Consider the following 25,586-nt stretch of genomic DNA (forward strand, 5'->3'; position numbering starts at 1 on the left):
CCTGATATTTGTGGCTTGTGAGCCACAGTAGCTCTAGTGTTGATACTGTATAGACCCATGTGAGAATCAGGGGTTTAAAAATACTAGTAACAGTGTTCTTACAATAGGCTATATATTTTCAGGGTGCACAGCTCTCCTGCATAAAAAAACATAAATTCCAATATTTCCCCTCCTAGAATAGGTGTACACATAACTTGATGTAATTGTAAAGTCTATTTATACTTCATGTAACATCAAGTAATTTCAACATTCTAACAAATAGACCTAACATGACAAAACTACTTTATCCAGTGGTGTAGCCAAGACTTTTTGAGGCAAGGCAACTTTTAACGGGGGAGGGGGGGTCAAAATTTAAATGAAAATGGTCAGAAGTGGGCTAAAAAGGGTTACAAATTTTAAATAGCAGGATGGCCAGGAACAAAAAGGAGGGGGGAGCAAAAGGGGGCAGGAATTTTCATAGGGAGTTACACCATTTCACGTATGTGTCATTATTTGGTTATGGTACATGTAATCTATGGATTAACTGTCTGTGAACACGCTCTAAAGAAATGACATGCATCACAGTGCATGTAGACCTTTGAAAGAAAAAAATGATCTAGCACCAAAACAAGTGCTAAAGTTCAGCCCTTACATTTCAGCTTCAATCAACAAAGCAAATCACTGAACTTCAGATGAACCATACAAGAAAATCAATCAGACACTTCTACACATTCAGCATGTCAGGCAGACACCCAAAAAGGTAAAATCTGTGGAAATTTACAAATCTCTCAATGTACACATTCCCTTGTTTCAAGCACCTTTCCTTGATAAAATATAGGCCTAGTTAGTAGGTTACCAATTGATTTTTTACAATTAGTAGGTCTGCTATAATACTAGAACTTGTGTACACTCATTTACATGTAGGTCATACCAAACATTACACAGTGAAACATGAGATCGCAAGTAAAAGTGTTACCTGCTTTTGCATCCTCTATTTGGGCTGTTTCATGTTATTTTTCTAACAATATAAGTTTGACCTAATGAAATTGATAAAGAATCCATAATTGCTAACGATGACACCAAATGAAATGACATTTGACCCTAAAGTTCTGGGTACCACTGAGAAACCTGCAGCCAAGTATCATGCCAAGTAGTTATTGGTGTGATGTGACCCAAACTGAAGGTATTGGTCAGTATGGGTCGGTTTCCTGTAAACAGTGGTACTAAGGGTGTTATCAGGGTTAACTTGAACAAGACAGTCTAGGAATTCCAAAAGACAAACAGTCTAACCTAGTTTATGGACTCACATGCTCTGAAACTAGCTGTGCCCAGTCTTATGTAGGAGAGACAAAGCAGTCTATTAAAGCTCGCTTCAATCAAAACCGGAGAGAAAGTTCCAACGAAAACCAGGACTCCGCAGTCTTCACCCATTCAAAACTCTCTGGCCACCAATTCAATGCCGACGACATCATAATCTTCGACAAGGAGGAGAGGTCAAGTCAAGTCAAGTTAAACTTTATTAATCCATTTCTGGAAATTACATGCACATATGAGATCATAAAACTACATTAAATAGAGAACAAGCATTATACAAAAACAGGTGGTTTGAGAGGGGAGTGAAAGAATCCATCCGGGAAAGAGCTGAGCAGCCAGTACTCAACAAGGGGGCCTCCGCTTCCTGCTATCACACGCCTGGGACCCCACCGTGAAACTACTTCCTCGCCGATTACCATCACGTGACCAAACCATCAGTCAAGTCTCTGCGCAGTCTGATGAAGACCCGGTGAACGGGTCGCAACGTTACTGAAAAAATCGTTGGTGAGTCCAGTATTTGATTCATATTTTTGTCTATTTTATACTACTGGATGACTCAAAACATTCATAATCTTGTAAGGACCCTTTCAATGTTGATACAGAAGTACATCTGACCCCAGTCCTGAACGGAAAAATCATTAGAAAATATTTAAACAAAATTAAACATTGGTTAAAATATAGCATTCACATCAAAACAGTGGCACTCATCAGAATGCCTCATTCACCCAGATAGAAACCTAACAAGTATTCCAAGCTGTCTCTAAACAAGACATTTCAAATGGGTCTTTAAACCAGGTGAGCATTTCCCCAGGCTTGTACATAAGCCACTGCAAGCTCACTACAAGCTTAAACATGCTCATCACTCATGACGCAGTTCTATTGAAACCCTAATTTATAATGTACATTCATATGAATCACACTCCACAAGTTCAGGTCACTTGTTGAGGTATCACTGTTGAATAGGGGTTAACAAACTGTGCCATTACAAATGAGGCTATTCTAGCTACCCTACAGCACTCTTTGACATTTCTTTCAGCGATACTTTTGTCATGCTTTCAACGGATATTCAAACAGGAACACTTAGGTCTTTACTATGCATGTATCAAAGGTTTCCTTCCTTCTTGGCTATTGTACCCGCAAGCATACGCATGAATTTCTACATTTTTCTCTTTCCGCAATGACCCCTCCCAGGTATTTAGACAATTTCAGCTTGAATTGGTTCCAAAACAGTATAAAAGCTCTGTTCAAGACTTACATGCATGGTGAAATAGAATATCATTTTATTCATTAGTGGTGTTGCCCGTTTCCATTAAAGCACTTGTGGTACACCTGTCGCTTTAAAAAAGTCTATTTAGGTAAAAGGGTACGTAATAATGTCTCAAGTTTATTTGACACAGTAAAAACATTGTCTGCTGTATCAGGGCTGCATTTTTGCCACAACAATCAATATTCAAAATTAGGAGAATTTTAGCACTAGCACAGTAGCAATATTGTGACAAAAAATGCATTCTAGTAACCGAATATATTTGAACAAAATTAATGTTTCATTTCATTTGAACAAGATAAATTTGTTTCCTATAGATTGAACCACTTGTTTGAAGGGATTACGCCCCAATCAAATCAATATCATTTATCTACAAGATGTACAACTTGCTTACTTGTTGTTTTTTGTAAGTCAAGCTGGCACAACTTGGGCCAATTGCTATTAACTAACTGACATCTTTCAGGAAATGCCATTTTGTAATACAAACATCACTGAACATGTAAAGGTCCGTTCATACTACCACCGCATTTGCGATACGTTGCTTTGCGATGCGGGGTGTTGCCGCACTGCATGGTACTGCAAACTACTGCATTGCGATATCGCAATGAAGTTAAATACATTTTAACTTGCAAAGCAACGCATCGCAAATGCGGTGGTAGTATGAACGAACCTTAAGACATGCATGCATCTCTCTTGACAATCCTTTCTGGATAGGATCAAGCAAAATGAGTGGCATGTAGGGAATACTGATTTTGAGATATTCAAATATAGCCCATACTCCAATTAGTATTCAACTTCCTTTGTATTTTATTGTTCTGAGCAACATTTAAATGGCCATATCTCTGAAACCATAAGACTACATGTAATCATGGTGGGGTTTTCAGCTGAAAAATGCTTTAAGAATTGCTCATGCAACAAAATTTAACACTGAATTTTGATTTTGATCGACATTAGACTCATTTAGCTTGTTTGCATCACTTTCTACTTTAGCCTTCTCAGGTATGGTGTTAATTTGTCAATAAACACTGTAGATACCAATTACCAATGATAAAAGTTTTCATTACATGTTTACCTGAAACTCTGTTTTTGCTAAATGATGCCTTTTCTTACCACCTTACTCCACACAGGCTTTATCATACACCTTGATTGGCTTAGAAAAACAGATGCCTGATCCCTCTCTATTTCTCCAATCATTACCATGTATGTAGAACGAAACACAATTAATGCTCATTCGCGTGCCACACTAGGATCATTTACCGAAACAATATCCTATATCCAGATGGCTGATAGTTTATACTTAGTCTCAATCTCATTGCTTATGCCTAGCTTTGGTGCAGAATCACAGAGCGCAGCTTATTACTCTAAATTTTCCCCAAAATATTTACATTTAATCATCAGAAAGTCCGGAAATTGTATTTGAATAAGATCTAGGAGGAGAGGGGATAATAACAGTGATGATTGAGATTAGCTACTTGTTACATGTTGGCCTACGTGCTCATCAATAGATGGTTGGTAAAACAGACCAGGATTCCAGTATACAACAGAAATTGGAAAGGCATATAATTCAAAGATATACCTGTTCATATGGAGCCGTAACTTAAATTTGAACAAAAATGGAATAAATGTTGAGGCAACAAACTTTGAATTGTGGATATCTCTTATATAAAGAAAGGATAAATAAAAAATAAATGCCTTTGTGCTGCTTTGGTGAAAAGCATTTTAAGCAAATGGTGAAAATCGTAGTTACTGAAACCAATCACCAAAAACTCGACCCAAGCCAACTGATCTATCATCTATTCTTATTAAGCACAGGAAATGAAACAATGTCACTATGTCAGACATGGTGAATTGCTCACAAAGGTTAATTGAAGATATTTAGGCATTGACATTTGTCATGTCTTCTTTTTTTTTTTAAACAAAAGCGTTCTCCATCCCATTTCTGTATCCCCTTGTGCCACATTCATACCAACATTCTCACATCATCAGTCACATGTAACTAATTCCTATCAGTAAAATGAATGGCTCACAAAAACCTCATAAAAACTACCTAGCCTGCGGTCCAAATTATCCCTATAAAACTTAACGTAACACCAGATAAACCAATATTTAACATCGTATTTGATATTCGCATATTGCACCTGTCTCATTCTCATACTTCCCGTTTCTTGTATGGGTGTAGTGCATCTTCCCTGGAGTGTAAATTTCACCAGCTCCTCCTTGTTAATGATGAAGACCTACAGATATACCCTTAGAAATTAACCATCACTCTGCGCATGCATGACGAGAGTGGGTGTATGCAATTAGCCAGAAATGTTTTGAAAATATTTGAATTTTGCAATTTCATTATCAAATTTTTTTGGATGCATTAAATGGAAAATGACTTACTTGAGATGACAAAGTATTGGTTCAGCAGTCTTTCTGATACCTTACAATGCCATGATCAAACTTGAAGCCACATAAGCGAAGCTATTGAAGACTACAGGCAATGAATGCGACAGAGGTAATGATTACGCACGCCCATGCCTTATGTACTCACTACACAACATCAATACAGGTCCCAGTTTTCACCCTGCCCTAGATTCTCCCTGACTATAGATTACACACAAACTTAGTTAAAGATAAATACATGTAAAAGAAGTGCTTGCTAAATACTAGATCAATACCTACCAACGATAGATTTCAAAGTGTTGGAGAAAATGGATGGCTTGCTTCATATATCTACAGATATAGTCCCACTTCTGCAGTTTGTTAATTTTGACTTGAGGTAGGATTGCACCAGCCTAGTAATTGGATTTTAACCAAAATTAATAAAAGCTATTTGTCACCCCCCCCCAAAAAAACCGATTTATTCTTTGGTGCATATATCTCCATCGAGCATAGGAAAACAATTCTTGTCTGACAATTTGTGGACTTTGAAGCAGCCCTCGAATTAAGGATCTGAAGGGGCACGGCAACTTTTTTAGGGCAAGTTAATAATTGCCTTGGATTTTCACTGAAAAGGCAAGGCAGCACAGTAGTTTGTAATATTTCAAGAGGGCATCAAGGCAACTGTTGAAAATTTGAGATGGGCACCAAGGCAATTTCCTAAAAGCGAAGAAAACACACACAAACAGTCTGATAGATGATTTTATAATGAAGGGGCAGGGCTGGGGCACCGAAGGCAACTTCATTAGAGGGCACGGCAAGTGACTGCCGTCGGTAAAGGACATATTTTGAGGGCATTACAGCAATGGGAGTGGGCACCCACAGCATTATGCCGTGGGTGCCATGGGTTAATTCAAGGGCTGCTTTGAAGTACATCCAACTGAGTTTTGACCAACCATTTGTCCCCCTTGATTTTAGTCCAAACCTTACTTTATTCCATAATTTTGGCCAACAGAAAAATTGTTCTACGCATAAGAAAAAATTAGACCAATAATGTTGGACTACATTTTTGTTGGACCAAAGAATGTGTGGATGAAATATCTTTTGGACCAACATATTTTAGACAAATTGTAGTTGGAAAAAACAAAATTGGATGAACTGTAGTTTTGGACAAAACAATTTTGTTGAGCACTGTTCTGTGTTCACAACAAATAAGTATTGAATCAAAGGTTCATGTTTCATACAACATTGGGCATTACATTTGAACACTTTTAATGATTCCTTTAAATTATGCAATGCATGCAATTGACACAATGTCACTTACCAATATTTTAACTATTACAAATTTGCGATCCTCCCAGATGAACTGTCAAAATTCTACAAGCATCAGCTGGTCCACAATCATCAAGTTCTGTAAAATACAACACCAAATTCGATAACATTTATTATTCATGACAGTAACTGATTCTGTGTTTTGTTCTCTTCTCATATCCCAGTCTGCTTCTTTGTAATGGTACAGGCTTCAGACAGTTACGCACATATGATCAATACAAACTCTAGTACGTACCTGCTTGGGGGGTAGATTAAGATTGATGATAATCTAATAATATTTTAATATTATTAGAGTATCATCAATCTTGATGTATACATCATGATTTCTGTCAAGTGTTTTGTGAGTGCACGCTGGTTCGAATCTGAACGGTTCTGATTTTTTCTCTCATTTATTATAGTGCAAGTTTGCCTGAGCCTCACTTCATAAAATTTTTATTTGACTATTCCAAAAATTATGATACTGAGATCCTGGGTTTGATTCCTGGGCAGAATCCATTTTCCTGTTTCCTCTTTTAATATGTGTTATGACAATGGAAACTTTGAAATAAATAATGATGTGAATTTGTCTTGTTTCCTTTACCGGTACATGTGTGTAAATGTTTTTATTTTACTGTATAATGGAATATTTTTGCTGGGATCATTTTGATCAATTCTGGGCAGTTTAGTGGTGTTTAAGTCACATTTCATACAATGTGAAATAGATATTTTTGCAGGGTTAAAAATTTAAAATTGTTCATTTATGTAAACATCAATGCTTCCATCTTTATTTATGTTAATAATATTAACTTAAGAAAGATAGATGGCAGTAATATTGAATTTTTTAGTAATAAACTAAAAATGTGTGTTTGCATGCTACAAATACAGTTACATGCATTTCTCTATTTTAAAAAAATGTGGGTAATAGCAGGCGGCGAATGGCATGATAGAGCCGGCAACTTGTGAAACTGCCCGGCCGTATGGCATTTTCCATATACTCGGTTAGTTTTGTGGGGTTCATTATCGAACCCCAACGGTTTTAGCATGTATTTATATTATTTATTAACATAGGCCTATTTGTTTGTGATATTTCACACATTTTAAAATTTCAAAATAATCCCATTCAATTACACGGTTGATGATGAAAATTTACTGAATTTAGAGAATGCAATGCGACCACCACCTGGGTAACAGTGAATCCAATGGACGAGGACACAAAACACATCAAGGATCAATAGATGATACAAGAGGATACCTTGAACAAACAACTGTAAAGAAAAAGAGCAAGATATACTGACTTGAAGTGGGGAAACAAGTAAAATAAAGACTAGATCATGGTATGCAAAGGGCCAAGGGGACAAAAAACAACCAATGTAGGCACAGAAGTCTGTGCCTACTTCTGTGCATACAATGTACATTGGTTGTGTGTGGTTTTGTCCCCCTTTGCGTACCGTCTAATCTGTATTTTACTTGTTTCCCCAAATCATGATTCCTTGCTCTTTTTCTTACCAGTTATTTCACTACAGTCAATAATGTCATTTTATCAGACAACGGAAAAAAATGGATAAATCAATATTGATTCATAACTCAATCATCGATCAATATTCTCAAACGGCAAATTTAAACTGATGATGAAAGTGGACTAGCATATGAAGCAGATGGTTTAACCACTGAATACATTAGTGTATACAGCAGATAATTAGTAGTATACAAACATGCATAATTAGACGTTTATAGATGAAATATGCAGTGATTCATGTATTCGTTATGCATGATTACAACTACTAACCTGGCTTAATTACATGTACCAAAAGTGACTGTCGGTGCTGACTGAGTAATGGCGTACTGCTACTAGTGCTAGTGCATGCAGTAGTGCACATCAGTTTCAATCATTTTAAAACTATAGATCATGAATTTGGTTTTTCATATGTTTCAACATATTTTGTCAATGTTGTTTTCAATCATCTTGAACTAGGGGCAAAAATCACCAAAAATAGTAACTCTAACAGAAGGATGGTTTGATCAAAAACTTCATCCTCACTTTTCCTTTTCACTTTTGGTATCAGTGAAAAAAACAATCTGGAACACATTTGTTTTTCTCATGGACCCTGCAAAATTTTAGGGTTGAAAGATATTTTATTTGGATTTTGTTTAAACCAAGAATGGATTTGGAAGTTCAAAATCAAATCATGTTTTTCTTTGTTGTCTGTGATATTTCATAATATCGCATTCAAATAAATATAAAAGTTAATACTTTACATAGCCTACACAGTAGTCTACATGTTATAAAAAGAGCACATAATTTACCCAGCTCAACTATTGAAGTAGTAATTTTGTATCAATTCAAACTAATGTAACCCAGCCAGACTAAATTTTTGAAAGGAATAAACTTGAATTGATTTGGTGCCTGCTTTCTAGGTAAGCAGAATAACTGATCAATAGCAGTAACAATAAATAATTCAACTTGTGTGCAAAATAAAAGCTTCACTACAAAACACTTAGCTAAAATCCATACATATATACATGTATTGCTAGAAATTCAACTTGACTCTTTCTTTGATAGACATATTAAAAACTGGTCTGGCAAATATGTTTATATTTAAAGTTATTAATTTAAAAATGCTGAGACAAACATCCTCATTTCAAGCTTTAACCAGAGTTCACATCTTCTCTGCTGTGTACATCATTCAATTCAATATTGGTTTGAAACAGTGTTGCCAAAACTTTTCAGCGTCAAGGCGCGGCGCATTGACTCGCCAGGCCGCGGTAAAGGACTCTCAAGTAGCACAATTTTTAGGCTTCCAAAAAGCGCCCAATACCGAATATTTGGGCGGATTTACCCGAATTTAGACCGCAAAACACCCAATTGGGCGGAAAAGCACTTGACTTTTCAAACTTCTGGTACTTACTGGGAAGTTACTGACCGATCAATAAATGGTCACAAAACCCATTGTAATTTCAATTTAGAGCTTCAAAGACTCAAAACCGTTATAAATCGGCTAAATTGAAAGGAAAATACATCAAATTACTGCTGCCGCGCCTGAGACTGGCAAAAGTAGCCCAATTTTAGACAAGTAGCGGCATGCTTTTTTGAGTAGCGTCAAGTAGCCCAATTGTGCGCCTAAGGCGCGGCGTTGGCATCACTGGTTGGAAATCCTATCACACCCTACCACAATTGAAAGAGAATCTGATAATTGTTTCTCAATAATATTCTCGTACAAATGTTTACAGGTCAAATTCTTGCAAATTGATGAATTTCCTTTGCATGTCTTGCATCATGTGACACATTTCTTACTAAATTCAATCGCTTCATTTAAAATATTTTAATTTTAACATCATACCATGGAAGTATGCACATATTTCTCTCTCCCTGTTTTTTCACCTTCTCTCGCTTTTTTTTTTTTTCTGTTTTAATAGTTTTTTACCAGTCTGTTTTGATAAATGTCTGTCTGTCTGTCAGCCTAATGTGCTTGCTAATCAAGAACTGCTAACAAGTAACCTATTGTAACAGAATTTGCCTGTGCTAAATCAACCCTTCTCATAATCATGATAATGCACCGTCTGGAATTGTCATCAACCGGCAAACCGTCATAGCGCCCTCATTTTGGTTGTAAGTTTCACTGACCTCTGCTGACCTATTGGTGAGATTGCGTGATTTTCTGAGAAATCAGACTCACTCAGCATTCTTGTGCACCAGTGAAGCGCTGGCCGTGTGTTGTGGTATACCGCTGAACTTTGCTCCCGGAGGATTGTGCTAAAACGTGACATTTTCTGCTGCATGGGCAGAATCGAGGGGAATCAACAACAATCATGGATGTAACGTGATTTCGGGAGATTATTTCACTAATTTTGACTGATTTGTGCTGATTATGGAGGATGATTTGAAATATAAGCTGCAGCTATGATTAATACAAGAACTGCTGCTGCAAATGGGATCCAGTGCTGAATGAATATGTGGTGATTCGCGGAGATTTTTGATGCAGAATGTGAGTGCTTCTGTGTTGTTTTTGATATTGGAAACCTGATTGCAAAGATACAGCGTCACAGTATGGAGAGTTTGGGTTCTTCATTCTGCCAAGCGACAGTGCATTGGGACATTGTGTGATGGGTCATCGTATTCGACGATCATGATCTTGTACAGCATATATAGACTGTATGATACAGGTTCGCAGATTGTTTATAAAAAATGACTCATTCATATTGTTCAGCGCTGACAAAATATTGTGCACTTTTCAGACATAAACAAATGGCCATAAATTACATGTAATACATGTATACCCGGGTTTACACACACATTTCTGTTTACCAATTTGCATTTCATGACTGTGTTTTGGTTCCATTTTACTGTGTATATTTTTATGTTATTTATGTGCCCTGGTGAGTTTGATCTAAGGTTTGGCCCTCTAATATGATTTCAGCAAATAACATGATGTTGTGTGATATTTATTATGTTTTATTATGTGACCCAGTGACTTTATTTTATTGACTAAATTGTTTTCTGGAACCAATAATTTGCTCCTAATGCTGGTAATGCGTGGTGCGTGATATTCATTATGTTTGTATGAGTCAAGCCAACCGTTGTGGTACAAATAACTTTCAATATGAAACCAGGATTTGACTTCAAATCAGAGATTAATCAGTGCTGTGTATTTATTCATGTTTTTAAGATAATATAAGCTGATTTCCAAGGTGTAAGCAAAATGAGTCCTGTGTGATTTTCTTGTATTATTAAGTAAGCGCCCTCTTATCGCGTTTGCTTTCGGCACGTCCCATGTTTCTTGTGTCAAATTCAAATTAATCGCCAAATTGTGTTCCTGTGTGATTTTCTTGTATTTAAGAAAGCGCCCTTTTATCGCGTTTGCTTTCAACGCGTCCCATGCTGCATGTGTCAAATTATTCAAATTAAGCGCCTTTTTGTGTTTTGCGCATGCGATTTCGCACGCCAGACATCGGCCAGGTTTCTGCGCCTGACCCGTACCCCGCCTGCCAGAGACCGCTCGAGCTTAATTCTGTTACATTGGTGTCAGGAGTGGGATTTTTGTTTGTGCTTGCTATTTTTCTGTTTTATTGATGTATTTTGGTGTGACTGAATTTTGCAGGTGTTACCCACTCAAGCCTAATCAGATGTAAATGTGAGTAATTTTTGCCAATCAAGGAGTAATTAAGGGAGCATCAGTAGTACTTTTTGACATCATCATAACTGCAGGACTTTTAGTGTCATGTGATGGAGACTATGGCTGACCTTGTCTGATGGATTTTCTTGCCATGTACATGTAGGGGAATCTCGGTTGTTAGACAGGTATTGATCCGACACATCGACTCAGGTGATAATAGTTCCAGCAGAGACAATAATGTGATGTTCATCTTGTAAATATTTTATCAGGTGAAAGACTACTGGTGCTTTTTCTTGGGGTTGGATGACTTTTAAAATTTCATGTCATGTTTTGTGTTTACCAATTAAAATCATCTTGTGTCAGCAGAGTAGGAGTTGCAACCAGAGCATAATCCAGGTGTCAACGGAGGAGAGTCAAAGTGTTTTGTCTGCGGAATGCCTGAAGTTGAGACGTGATCCCTTCAAGAGGTTGCGATGGAGACTCAATGATGGATGCAGATGGACTTGTGATTAATTTAGCCCCTGAAGACTCTGAGTATGGATACATGCATACTGGACAGGATTTGTAACTACCCAGCTGCACTGATTTGTACATATGTAGCGTAACTGAACCATTTAATGACAAGAAGAGCTCGCCAATGAGGACAAGTACAGCCAACCAATACGTTGTGTACATGAGATCATCCTGATAGCCTCCTGTGTGGTGCCCATCTCGGTTGGATCGGGAGACAGGTCTGCTGAATTTGTAGGTAGATTCTGTCTTCTTGTAGACTGGTGTCTTTCCGGGCCGTTGCTACTGTGTGTGCCACAAGGGAGTGTTATCGTACCAAGAGTGAAGACACTTAATATAGGACAGCTGAGGTTGAAGAAACACTGAGTTTGGAGAGGAAGTCATACAGAGGTAATTCAAGGGAAATATGCTGAAGTCAGCGGAAGTAATTTTTGAGCGATGACAGGCTCGTGCCGACCAGGAGGACCATGTTGACCCCCTGGCTCCGGTAGTCCCGGGACGACCCTGGTGGTAGTTCATGGTAGTGATTTTAGGACGCGTATGTGCAGTAAATTATGTGAATTATTTGTGTGTTATCAGGATTCCAATCGGAGGTGGCGATTCAGTGACTGTTTTAATGACGTGTTTGCGCAGTGATTTCAATTATGTACCTGAGGCTGATAGATTACTCGACAGTGATTTGATTATCGGAGTTATGGCCATGCAAGCGCAGTTAATTGGGAGGAACCAATCGGAGTATGTCTAGCAGAAGAGGAGGATGGTGTTTCAATGCTGTTTTCAAGTGTCATAAAATAATCTGAAGCGAACATTGTGAAGAAGATTTGTTGGATGCATTTATAGACATCTACTTTGGTTATTGCAAGGAAGGAGATAATTGGTTGTACCGACTTTTACCAGTCCGTGGAGTGGATAGACTAGCTGTTAGATGCATGTATAGACATCTACGAGATGATTGTTCAGAGGGAGGAGTTCACATTCGCTGTTGTGTTTTCATACATGTGCAAATTGTTAAATTATCATTGTGGTGGCTAACGTCCGACTTGGCTATTTTCAGAGTATGGCGCTTGTTTCTGCGATTGGCGATGCTCGGCATTTACATATGCTTGCATAATTTTCAATTTTGGTAGCGTTCGGTTCAGCGCTGTGTTTTTCACTAAGTTTACACCTTGGAAAATGTGTGTTTTAATCTATGCAAAATATTGATTAGTGATTGTGCATTTCATGTCATGTTCATTCATTCCTCCGTTCCACTAATACATCATTAATTCATTCACATCATTTTGTTTGACAATGACATGAAGCTTTAACTTAATGCCAAGTAATGAAAAAAATTATAACTGTAAATTGTGTGTCATAATATATTGTTTATGCAAAGTAAAGGTGTGAATCAATCTACATATTTCATGTAAACAAATCTGTGCTGTAATTTAGCAGGCAATTGACAGTGACGGGTAAAGAATATTGAGAAACTAAAGAGTCACTTTTTGTGCTAGCAGTGAACATTTAAAGTTGAACTGAGTTTATAAAAATGCCACTGTTATGGACACATACAAAGGAGCACTGTGATATAGTATTAATCCATACACATGTCACTTTTTGTGCTGGCAGTGAACATTTAAAGTTGCTGAACTGATACTTATAAAATGCTACTGCTATGGACACATACCAAAGAGTACTGTGGAACAATAATACATGTACACTCCCTTTATGCCTGGTGGTTTGTCAGCGCTGGGACAGCGCTTGGATGGAGGAGGGGGTTGTGTAACAGAATTTGCCTGTGCTAAATCAACCCTTCTCATAATCATGATAATGCACCGCCTGGAATTGTCATCAACCGCAAACCGTCATAGCGCCTCATTTTGGTTGTAAGTTTCACTGACCTCTGCTGACCTATTGGTGAGATTATGTGATTTTCTGAGAAATCAGACTCACTCAGCATTCTTGTGCACCAGTGAAGCGCTGGCCGTGTGTTGTGGTATACCGCTGAACTTTGCTCCCGGAGGATTGTGCTAAACGTGACATTTTCTGCTGCATGGGCAGAATCGAGGGAATCAACAACAATCATGGATGTAACGTGATTTCGGGAGATTATTTCACTAATTTTGACTGATTTGTGCTGATTATGGAGGATGATTTGAAATATAAGCTGCAGCTATGATTAATACAAGAACTGCTGCTGCAAATGGGATCCAGTGCTGAATGAATATGTGGTGATTCGCGGAGATTTTTGATGCAGAATGTGAGTGCTTCTGTGTTGTTTTTGATATTGGAAACCTGATTGCAAAGATACAGCGTCACAGTATGGAGAGTTTGGGTTCTTCATTCTGCCAGCGACAGTGCATTGGGACATTGTGTGATGGGTCATCGATTCGATTTATCATGATCTTGTACAGCATATATAGACTGTATGATACAGGTTCGCATATTGTTTATAAAAAATGATTTATTCATATTGTTCAGCGCTGAAAAAATATTGTGCACTTTTCAGACATAAACAAATGGCCATAAATTACATGTAATATACCGGGTTTACACACACATTTCTGTTTACCAATTTGCATTTCATGACTGTGTTTTGGTTCCATTTTACTGTGTATATTTTATGTTATTTATGTGCCCTGGTGAGTTTGATCTAAGGTTTGGCCCTCTAATATGATTTCAGCAAATAACATGATGTTGTGTGATATTTATTATGTTTTATTATGTGACCCAGTGACTTTATTTTATTGACTAAATTGTTTTCTGGAACCAATAATTTGCTCCTAATGCTGGTACGTGGTGCGTGATATTCATTATGTTTGTATGAGTCAAGCCAACCGTTGTGGTACAAATAACTTTCAATATGAAACCAGGATTTGACTTCAAATCAGAGATTAATCAGTGCTGTGTATTTATTCATGTTTTTAAGATAATATAAGCTGATTTCCAAGGTGTAAGCAAAATGAGTCCTGTGTGATTTTCTTGTATTATTAAGTAAGCGCCCTCTTATCGCGTTTGCTTTCGGCACGTCCCATGTTTCTTGTGTCAAATTCAAATTAATCGCCAAATTGTGTTCCTGTGTGATTTTCTTGTATTTAAGAAAGCGCCCTTTTATCGCGTTTGCTTTCAACGCGTCCCATGCTGCATGTGTCAAATTATTCAAATTAAGCGCCTTTTTGTGTTTTGCGCATGCCATTTCACACGCCAGACATCGGCCAGGTTTCTGCGCCTGACCCGTACCCCGCCTGCCAGAGACCGCTCGAGCTTAATTCTGTTACACTATAATTGTACTGAAATGGTAACTTACTGAATTTAATTAAATTGATACAAATTTGTGACAATGATGAAAAAGTTGACTTGTGTCCCTACTTCCACTTGATATGAACTTTATAGGTTATAGAACTGGTATTTTAATCAATGTCAGTGATCAATTATAAAGAAAGCCATTGCATTGATGAGTTAGCTTTGACCAGGACTGATGCATTCCACAGGTTTTGCTCTCACAAATTTCTTTTGAAATTCATTGATCTGTTCCTGACACAAGTGTTGGTCCACCAAGAAAATAGATCCATTATCCATTGAAATTCAAGAAGTCCATAGTGAACCAAGTTGAATAAAAATATAAACAGCACAATTATGTAAATTTAAACAGTTTTAAATGTAATAATAGTTATCATCTAAAAACAACAAAACTATGATATAATCTTAAAATGATCAACATTAGATTAAAGGGGGTACTACACCCACTGCATTTGTTTTATGCGTTTTTTGCATTTTGTGAAGAAATGAGAAAAAAAAATTGGCCAAAGTGGTATGCAAAATGAAGGGGCAAATCTTCTCGTTCTATTGGTAGCATCGGTATCAATGTACTTTGAATGTAGCTTACATAGGTTTGGCTTCTACCTTTAAAAGTTCCCATTTTAAATTTTAAACGTGCGTTCACATGCCCAGACGCATGTTGTTCGTGCTGGATGCAAGGTTCAGCCTTCCCAAATTTATGTTCTTTGCGTTAGTGTGAAATTTAAACAAAAGTGAGTGTTGTTTTGTAAAATGTAACAAAGCGATGTCAAATATGCAAAGCTTCCTTCCTTCCTTGAAGTTTCTTCCTTCCTTCCAATACTTTGCAATTCTCATTTGGTTGAGAATAAATGCACAAGGTGTTGTGGGCATGCATCGCGTAAGATGACAGGAAAGTTAAAAAGCAGGTGCAAATACAGGTATAAACATGTGCAAGTAAAAAGTCTGGTGGGGTCTACTTCAGACGGACATCCCTCAGAGCAGTCTTGAAGAAGTTGAGTTGAGGGATGGATATGCAGCAGGGTCTAAGCTTCATTAGCTTACGGCTACGGCCAGACGTGGTCTAATTCTGCATAAAACCGGGCCACGCTATTTCTATAGATCTGCTGCGCATTCAAATTGCATTGTATTGCATCGTAATTTCATTTGTATCCATGCTAATTATGTTTACACAACATGAACTCACGTGTTTTCAAGCAAATTCGCCGATAATAGGTGATCAAAAGCGATCGGAATGTTACAAAAGTACAGATCGCATTCAGCTTACTTCATATGAGATGATCAATACGGCATAATTTGTCATGGTGCTTGCGGAATGCCATGCTGTTATGCAGTAAACTACTAAAACGTTGAGGCAATTCATGATTGACAACTAAAAATCGGCGTGTTGTTCGTATCCTCCGCTGTCAATTTCTTATCCACTCACTAGTCCTCACAAAAGCTTGTGTTGATTACATAATGTATGCAATAAGTACAATGAAATAATGAGTAGGGCAGGCTCCGGGCGGGTTTCTTCTTCATCTTACGCAACAGTATTGTTCTCCAAAAAAAACCGGAAGCGCTACATATGGCGCTCTAGCTGAAATACAGCAAGATAATGTAAGATAGTAAATGTAAACCTGTATTTTAGCTAGAGTATCTCGAGCTAGCTACGGCCTGACTTGTGTCTGTGACATTCTGTCGGTCAGCATGACGTCACTCGCGATAGATCGCTGCATCCCATTGGTTGTTTTTGGCAAGATTCAGCAGGGACTGTCTTTTGTATTTTCCAGAGGAGCATTAAAACACTCCACTGGAGCTTTCAAGGAGAGCAGTGGTAAAAAGCTCCCCTGGAATAGTTAGGAGAGTGGTGGAGCTGTTTACATTGTTTAGGAGAGCAGTTTTGAATATTTGGCAAGGGAGGTAAAATGGCGATTATAATTAATCAAAACACTATTACATTGTATTTAGTGTAGAATACATGGAAAGTCACTTCAATTTATAACCTCCACGTCCTCCATACATTAGGCATGTTATTGTCTGCATGTACATCATACATTTCCATGTCAATTGAATTGTCGATTATTTAAAAAAAAAATGTTGTGGGGCATGCATGCATGAAAACAAAAAATTGGAAAACTGCAAAATTTTTATTACCGTGCATTATTATATTCAAGTAACAAGTAAATATGGTAAAATTTGAACTTAATTTGCCTCAGAGTCCGACGTGCCTAGTCTACCAACGACAACGTTGTATTTTGTTACGAATTCGGTCCCCGATTACCTCGTTAATACACGTGAATCTTTCACAATGAATGTTTATTTCTTGTCGTAGACGTCCGCAAACTAACATTCAGTGTTTGCAAAAAGTGCGTAGCAGTAGCAAAATGCTAAATTTTTTTTATCATTTTCTACACAATTTTGGAATGTGTAGTAATTTTGTACCATTCATATAAGCATTCGCTCCCAAATTTGGTGAGCATTTTTGCTACACAAATAAAATTGCTTAATGCGGACCCTGCTAACATTACATGTACATTAAACTTTCCTGATTATAAGCACCGTTCCATCAATCTCTTTCTTTTCATATCCTATATCTTAATTTGAATCGCCATTTCTTGAATGTGGCTAACTGAACTTTGTATGAAACAGCCATGACGGTAAACACAAAAATATTTAACAAAACCCTGGAACAAAACAAATCAGCTGCCTCAAGCACATGGAAGGTCATGGTCACATGGCCGGCCCAGTCTCTTATTTGAACGTTCATTTCATACCTGACCCTGATATACATGGCTATTGCCTGATGTATAGTACATGTGCACTGACCCTCCGTCAGCACATTGTTTTACCGATGACGATTACTTGCACGGAAAAGAAGTTTTCTAGTTTTGCTCACCGAGCGATGGTTCTGCTTCGATCGACGTGTTGGACACATTATTATAACGACGTATCACCGTTCTGAGAGCATTTTATTGAGGCAAATTGTTACATTTCAGATATTGCGGTGATTGACTTGAGAGTTTATAAACAGCGCTTGTTGCTGCCGGTTGGCGAGCGATAAACCACTCTGATGTAAAGCAATTTAGGCGCACTGGTGTGTGCGATCGCTCTCGCATGCCTCAAAAGACAGTCCCTGATTCAGCTGTTCCATCTTGCGCCCTGAGCCTCTTGGACACGAAGGGGAAGTTACCATTGAAATCACAAAAATGTCATAAAATAAATACCTCTGAGTGAAACAATTTGAAAAGTTTGATTTCTTATCAGGGTAATACGAAAGGAAAAGTAAATTGGTGTTTTTATGTGGAGAAAATTGGCTGGAACTGTAACACCCTGTACAAACCAATAGGGATTTCACAAGGGTGTCTCAAGCTTTGACAGTCGTGAGAAATGGGTAAATGCACTGGATGTCCAGAACAACCCTGACCGAGAGAATGGTGAGTCGTGACCTGTTCGTCAGACGTGCGGACAAGCAAGTGATGTCGACCAATCTCATAGTCTAGATCATTATTGTAGATGGAGTGACTAATACATGATGAATGCTGATAGAAAATTGTGTGAAGATAAAAATAAACAGTAAGGTAAAAGAAGAAGTAAAGCCCTTTAATCGAAGTTTTCCGAAGTTATGGATGACCCCGTTTACAATTCCGGGTCATCGACGCTATTAAACACAAATGCAACTATTACTTCTGAAGACAAATTTGTGTGAAAGACATGGTCAAGCGTTGGGTATGGCTTGTACAAGAGATTGATATTTAATATATTGCGAAGACCACACAAAGACCAAATCAAATGCGCTGGGCGCAGACGACAAACATTTTTCTTTCTTTTACTGTCACATTGTGAAGTGCCAAATAGTGGAAGTGTTAGCTTTGCTCGAGAAATCTAGCCAAGAATTTGCTCACCGATAGCTTCACATTCTAGGCTAGAGACCATTGCATGCAAAATCTAGTCGGATTCGCTGAAGCATGACACCGAGTAAAGCAATGGAAGTTCAGAAGTAAACACAGCCGATCACGACAGGCGATCGCATCAAAAATGTTGCTAAAATTACACTTCAGCAAAATTTTAGACTGTTCAAAATAGGCAAATCTTGCTCAAAAGATAAAGTTGACTCATCGAAATAACTTTCATCCAAATTTCAACGTTAACAGAATAAATAACCTCAGGTGCAAAACCTTGCACCGCTGTCCGACTGAAAAATGATAGCAAGGCACTCTAGCATCGAATGCGTAAACTATCATAGTGTGCAAATTCGAAGCTAGAGTTCTCGAGTAATGTTAGCTGTTAGTTCAATACCTTTAGAAAATATTTCTCCGTGCAGTGATGATTCATGTTGAATTTGGCTAAATATGTTGCTGTATTTCACTAAATTTGTCAAAAGGGTATGCGAAAATGCGGTATGTGAATTGTGATTCCGTTAATTCACTCCTGCCTAGAGTCCTGGCCTGGGATTCACTGACACCCATGCACTCATTGCACTGTCAGTGCACAAATTTGACCCCCTAGTGTACTGAATAAATACTGCGGTTTTCCGATCTTGAATTAAAAAGGTCTAAATTAGCGATTTTCGGTAAATAAAGCTTTGATATTGACATCGCTTTGATGTATTTCTCTATCCTGTCAGTGTCAACAAATTGTAAGCTTAATTCTTAAACTTACGTCTTACCACACACACATGAACGTCCATCGGTTGGTTGGTTGACGTAATTCCCTCCTTTGCATTAGGAGCACCAGAAAATCAATTCTGTAAAAAGTCATATTGTATATACAAGTCCTTTTATGTAGTTAAAAGTCAAAATTAGGAGTTTCACAAAGTCATTAGGTAGGCAGAGCAGCGATGATAGCAGATCTTGTGACATGAAGTCTGTACACAAGTAGTCTTGCGATGGGTTCAGTGTGAGCATGCAGGTTGGGATAGCAGGCAAAGCGGGTTGGATCAAGAATGAGTTGAGTAAGTGCTGTGTTAGATTCAGCAGTTAGTGACCAGCTACCCGGATACAGACTTTCGCACTGAGCTTTTAGCTGCTTGACAAAGGGGTCTCTCTGTTTGTGAAGGGCTGTGCAGCAGACAAGAAAGTGCTCCCTGGTTTCAGCCTCTTTATTACACAGCAGGCAAGTTGGGTCAATGTTGAATTGGTTAAATTTGGCACGATTGCCCTGCAGGTTGTGGGGTACCAGTCAGTAGTTTTGTCTTGATGGTAGCTCTGTAGACATCTCTCTGGTTACATTCCACATTTTCCCATGTTGGATGGGTTAAACCGATGCCGCAGTATGCAGTGTTGAGATATTTCAGAGAGGACTTTCTTGTGGCTCCATTTCTCAGCTTATCATTCCAGAATGTAGTTACTGCAGAATGGGTCTCATTCTTCCACATTGCTTTTGATGGAGGACTGATGATCAAGTCATGAGCACTTGGGAGATCATATTTATGAAGTAGTTTGTTCACACCTATGAACCAGCTCTTTGATTTCAAGTCTTTCATTGCCAGTTGTCTTTCAGCAATCTCCCACTCAATAGATTGACCGGTTATAGTCATCAGGAACAGTGTAAGCTGATTAAGCTCAATTCTGGCTTCAACTGGAAGTGCACCAAGAAGAAGGTATACCGCTTCATCTGCAGTCTTCTCTGGCAGGTGTTGAATTTGCTTCAATATCTTCTTCTGGAAAGTTGTCAATACTTTCAAGTCAGCCAATGTTAGGTTCATGATTTCCATTCCATAGAGATAGCGTGGTTCCACATAAGTGTGAATCAATTTCCAAGATAGCTTGGGGTTAATCCCATTAAGGCCATGCAATCCAGCTCCCATGAGAGCATAAGTGGTGCGTCTCCCGTCAGAGTCCTATCCTGGATTACTGCTTTATTTGAAGAGTGGTTGTTTCTTTCTACACCAAGGTGCTTGCTGCTCTCAGCCACTTCCACTACTTCATCATTCATACACCAAGGTGCGAAATCACTCCAAAACGAGAACGGTAACTTGGATTTCACAGGTATGATAACACTCTTCTGAGGGTGCAAAATGTATCTTTCTTTTTGTGAGTATAGAACTGCCTCGTCCAGCATGTCTTGTAGCTCCGTCATGGAGTTGGATGCCAAAAGGATGTCATCAGCACATGTTGGTGCTCCTACATAGTAGGGACCGATTCTGGTACCATATCTCTTCTCCTCCAGTCGATGTAGCAGGGGATCCACATAGCACTTGTACAGCTCTGTTGAGGTCACTCTACCCTGATGCACACCTTGGAAGAGTTCGAATGGATCAGAGAGATTACCCTTCCACTTTACTTGGCTAGAAGCGCCTCGTACCAGTGTTTGATAATGCTCCATATTTCGGGCTGCACATCCTGCAGGTATAGCTTTCTCAGCAGCGAAGAGTGGCAGACAACGTCAAAAGCCTTTCTTGCATCAAGTGTTGCAATAAAGAGATCCTTTTTGTATCCTTGACTTCATTTGTTATCTCTGAAACAAGCAGAGCAGCAGACAGGGAGGAAGTATTAGCAGTAAAACCTCTCTGAAGTTGACAATATTGTGCTTCCATTACTGGTCTCATACGTCCAAGAAGTACGTTCTCAAAAAATCTTGCCAATTGTGCTGGTAAGAGTTATTCCACGATAGTTTTCCTGCAGAAGATGGTTCTTGTCTTTCTTTGGGATTGGTATTACAACACCCTTCTTAAAGGCTTCAGGGACTCTCCTTTTTGCCATAATGAGGTCAAAGAGGTGTGCAAGAGAGAAGAGAACAGCAGGTCCTGCTTTCTTGATATGTTCTGCCTGGATCCCATGACCATCGGGCGATTTTCCATTATTCAGCTTCTTAATTGCAAGGTCCACTTCCTCCCTTGAGATTGGGTTGATATACTCCTCAAATTCAACAATTTGTGAAATAGTCTTAAGATCTGCTTCTACTTGACTTAGATAATTAGCGTCAAACGAGGGATCATTTTCCGGAGTTCCAAGTTTGTGAAAGTAACTCTTCCATGCCTCCTTGATGTCATCATCATCAGTGAGTAGCTTTCCTCACTAAGAATTGAATCAGTATTCAGTGGAGTTGCCTCTGTTTGTTGATTAGCTTGAAGAACAACTTTTGATCGTTAGCATCAGCTTCCATGATCTCATTGTAAGTCTTCTGCCTGTCCTTTGCTCTTTCTTGTCTTTGGGCTACACGAAGATCCTTCTTGGCTGTCTTGCAATTCCTTGTAAGCTTGGCGATCTGCTCCAGGTTTGCAGGATCTGTGGCCTTTGCTTCTTTCAATGCCCCAAAGGCATGTTTGCTTGACTTGACTTTCTTTGCAATCTGCAAGCTCCATGGTCTAAGTTTTTTCCTGCCTGTAAACCCTTTCTTAGCTGGGGCAGCGTCTAAAGCTGCTTTCTTCAGAATCAACTGTAGTTCATGAAGCACATCATCAGTTGATGAAACTACATTGAAGTCAAAGTCATGGAGTAGTTCAGTGCAAACTTTCTTGTACAGCTTGACATCACACTGTTCCCAGTGTACTTTATCGCATCTGCTACCTTCTTTTCGCCTTCCTCATGCTGCGCGTTGGGCAATAGCTTTCTTGGAGACAAGATTCACAAGTGCCACCAAGGATCTATGGTCGGAGGTATCCAACCCAGTGAGCTTATTCTCAAACACAACTTTTGAGATGACATTTGCATAGTCAGCTTGGATAAGAAAGTAGTCTATCTGCGAAGATCTACCATCACTATGGTGGAAAGTAGGACCATGTTGGTAATTCTCTGGAGTAACAAAGTGTAGCTCATTGCACAATTCACTGAGTAGTCTATCATGAGTGTCCGTTGCTAGTTGACTGTTCCCAAACACAGATGCATTCATGTCTCCACAGACAATTACAATGTAGGAATGGCTGTATTTAATCACAGATTCTCGTAACTGGTCAAGAGAATCCTTGAGCATGTCACTTGAAGTTCCATAGCCTCTACAGGGTAGATAGCAATTTATGATACATAAATGGCATCCTGGCAAGTCAATAGTAACAATACATAGCCGATGGTCTCCATCTTTGCGTAAATCGAGTAACTGCAGCCCATTGTGATGGTATAAAAATCGCAACACCACCATATCCGCATGAGGACGCTGCCGGGTGAAATGGGGTCTTCATCGTCAACAGATTTTGCAAAACAGGTGTGCTTATTACACTCATCTTCCAAATGCTCTTTCTCAAAATTAAAGAGCCAGTGTTCTTGGATGCAGATGATGTCATAGTTCTTCAGAAGCTCCTGAACAAAGACCTTATTTGAAGTATAATTTTGATGTTTGATGTAGCAATCGTTATACCCGCTTGGGTTTCGCTCCCTCACGACTGCCATCTTTCTTTGAGTTCTCGGCTTACGTCTAAAAAAGACTGTTGCTGTGAAGATGCCTCCCCTTGAGCTGATCCACTAAGTGGGGTCACCGTACGCCTGAAGATTTGAGTCTTTACTTGGCGAGCAGGCTGACATTCTGACGAATTCTTGGTGTGAATGAACACCCGACGATTTATTGAGTCAGTAAGCTGACTACGCACAGCCGACGGTCTGGATATTTCAGATGAGGCTGGTAAATTACCACTATTCCGCCAGTCCATGTCGGTATCAGCTGTGTGTTGATCGCAATTCACATAAGTGCCAGCTAGCCCATTAGAGCCCTGCATGTGACTAGCAGTAATAGCAAGGGGGTGACACTAAATTCACGGTTGTTCTATTAGCAACGCAAAATCTATGAAAAATTCAGCTGGTTTACTAGCTAGAAAGTGAGGCCAGTTATCGATCCGTTATAGCTCGTTATGAATAATTCATGTTCGACCCTTGGATCATGTTAATTGAGTTTGGCAAATAACAACGTTGTTAGTTTTATGCGAACTTTGCCTGTTCAATGAGAGTATAGCACGCCCCAATACATCTGGGCGCAAACCAGGCTAAAACGATCCAGTTTAATGAAATGGCGGACGGGTATTCCCATCAGGCACCAGTGATATGTTTTTTCAAAGAAAGTCTACTAATTTGATATGAAATGACATTTTGCAGTAGCAAAGTCAAAATTAGGACTTGCTGTCAATAATATGAAGGAAATATGTGACAGAGGCAAGGTGGGAAATACAAGTAGTATTTAAGTTATAATAACCTTTGATACCGACCTGACCTTCCATCATGGCGCCATGATTCGCTTTTATGTATTTCTATTATGCTCTCAAGTCAAATAAAATACCAATCTGCGCTGAGCAGACAATGTTACTTGGCTCCCAGCATGAATTATTGATTTTATACGGAGGTAAAGAAATGCACAGTGTATGTGCATGATGTGCAAGCAAACTCCAAATATTTACGGTAAATCTGAATAGTGGTCACATGGTGACATATCATGTGTTCGGGAAAACACGTGGCAACATTTTAAGATTTCAGGCTTGTTTACTAGTTAATTGCCATTTGTACTCTTTATTATTTATCTTTGTTAATTAACATATATTTTAAATGCTGATAAATCATGGTTGGCTGCCCATGATATCTGTTAAATTCAATGTTTTATGAATATAATTCTACCACGCAGAGGGGTCACGCAGCAGAATTTCACATCACCTGACTTAGCTAGATTTCAAGCTCTGCTCTTCAAATTCATGTAACTTTCAAAGTTTATACATTTAATATATTTAATAAGATACTAATTTTTTGTTATAACCAACTGGTACACGAAATATACTAGCTTATTACCTATACAGAAAGGTGATTATCAGCCTTCACTCAGCAAATTGACATGCCCGGCATATATGCAGCCATTCTCCGTCTGGATAACATGACTGTCGCCTCAATACGTCTGGGCGCAAATTTAAATAACAATACGCTATTTACATATCAATGCGGCCTCATGCTAATTAAAGCTGCCCCATCCAGGAGATCATCCTTGGTAATAGTCTTTGACACATCATGACCATTAGCAGTCTGGCTTGATATTTGGTTAGGCATCGACTGGTGACTCGTCTTCACCACTTGACCTATCTGCAAGTGGTTCCTCACTTGGCATAGTTGACTAGGTTTCATCACCTGGATGATCATACATGATGTAAATTTGTCACAAAATTATGTCTAATAAAATTACAAAAATAATACAATCAGTCTTAATACAGCATCTTACCCTCTAGATTCCTAGGATCACTGAAATTTACGTAGAAAATGATCACACTTGAGATGCGTTATTTACAAAACAACCGACAACAACGTCGAATTCAGCAGACACCTAATCGATTTTTTCACTACTACGAAAGTGTTTCCAGATTACTGCTTTCATTCATTAATAAATTAATTACCTAAAGTACTTTTATTTCTTACCATCTTTGTCAAATCTACTTTGAATCTGATTAATTTCTTATTTCAATTATAAACCAGCATCCTTTGGCTAGTTCTTTCGAAAATTTATACTTGTTTGATAATTTGTACATTTTTTTATTCTTAATATTATTCTCAAATATAACAACAGGATCATAGTAA

At 38.5% G+C, this 25,586-nt stretch overlaps 1 protein-coding gene and 1 pseudogene across 1 annotated transcript; both read right to left on the reverse strand.

The window, feature by feature from the left end:
* The window catches only part of LOC140171213 (uncharacterized), an 87,203-nt pseudogene extending 61,859 nt beyond the window's left edge, over window positions 1-25,344 (reverse strand).
* On the reverse strand, window positions 20,860-21,435 carry LOC140170694 (uncharacterized). The gene has a single exon (XM_072193934.1). The coding sequence runs from the start codon at window positions 21,433-21,435 to the stop codon at window positions 20,860-20,862; it is 576 nt and encodes a 191-aa protein (XP_072050035.1).
* Window positions 25,345-25,586: the final 242 nt, after the last annotated feature.

Source organism: Amphiura filiformis, chromosome 15, assembly GCF_039555335.1.
Source record: "Amphiura filiformis chromosome 15, Afil_fr2py, whole genome shotgun sequence".
Taxonomy (NCBI): Eukaryota; Metazoa; Echinodermata; class Ophiuroidea; order Amphilepidida; family Amphiuridae; genus Amphiura; species Amphiura filiformis.

What these genes read in the sequence shown, in the direction of transcription:
- LOC140170694 (XM_072193934.1), bottom strand. Translation starts at nt 21,435, where the DNA reads ATGGAGCATTATCAAACACTGGTACGAGGCGCTTCTAGCCAAGTAAAG.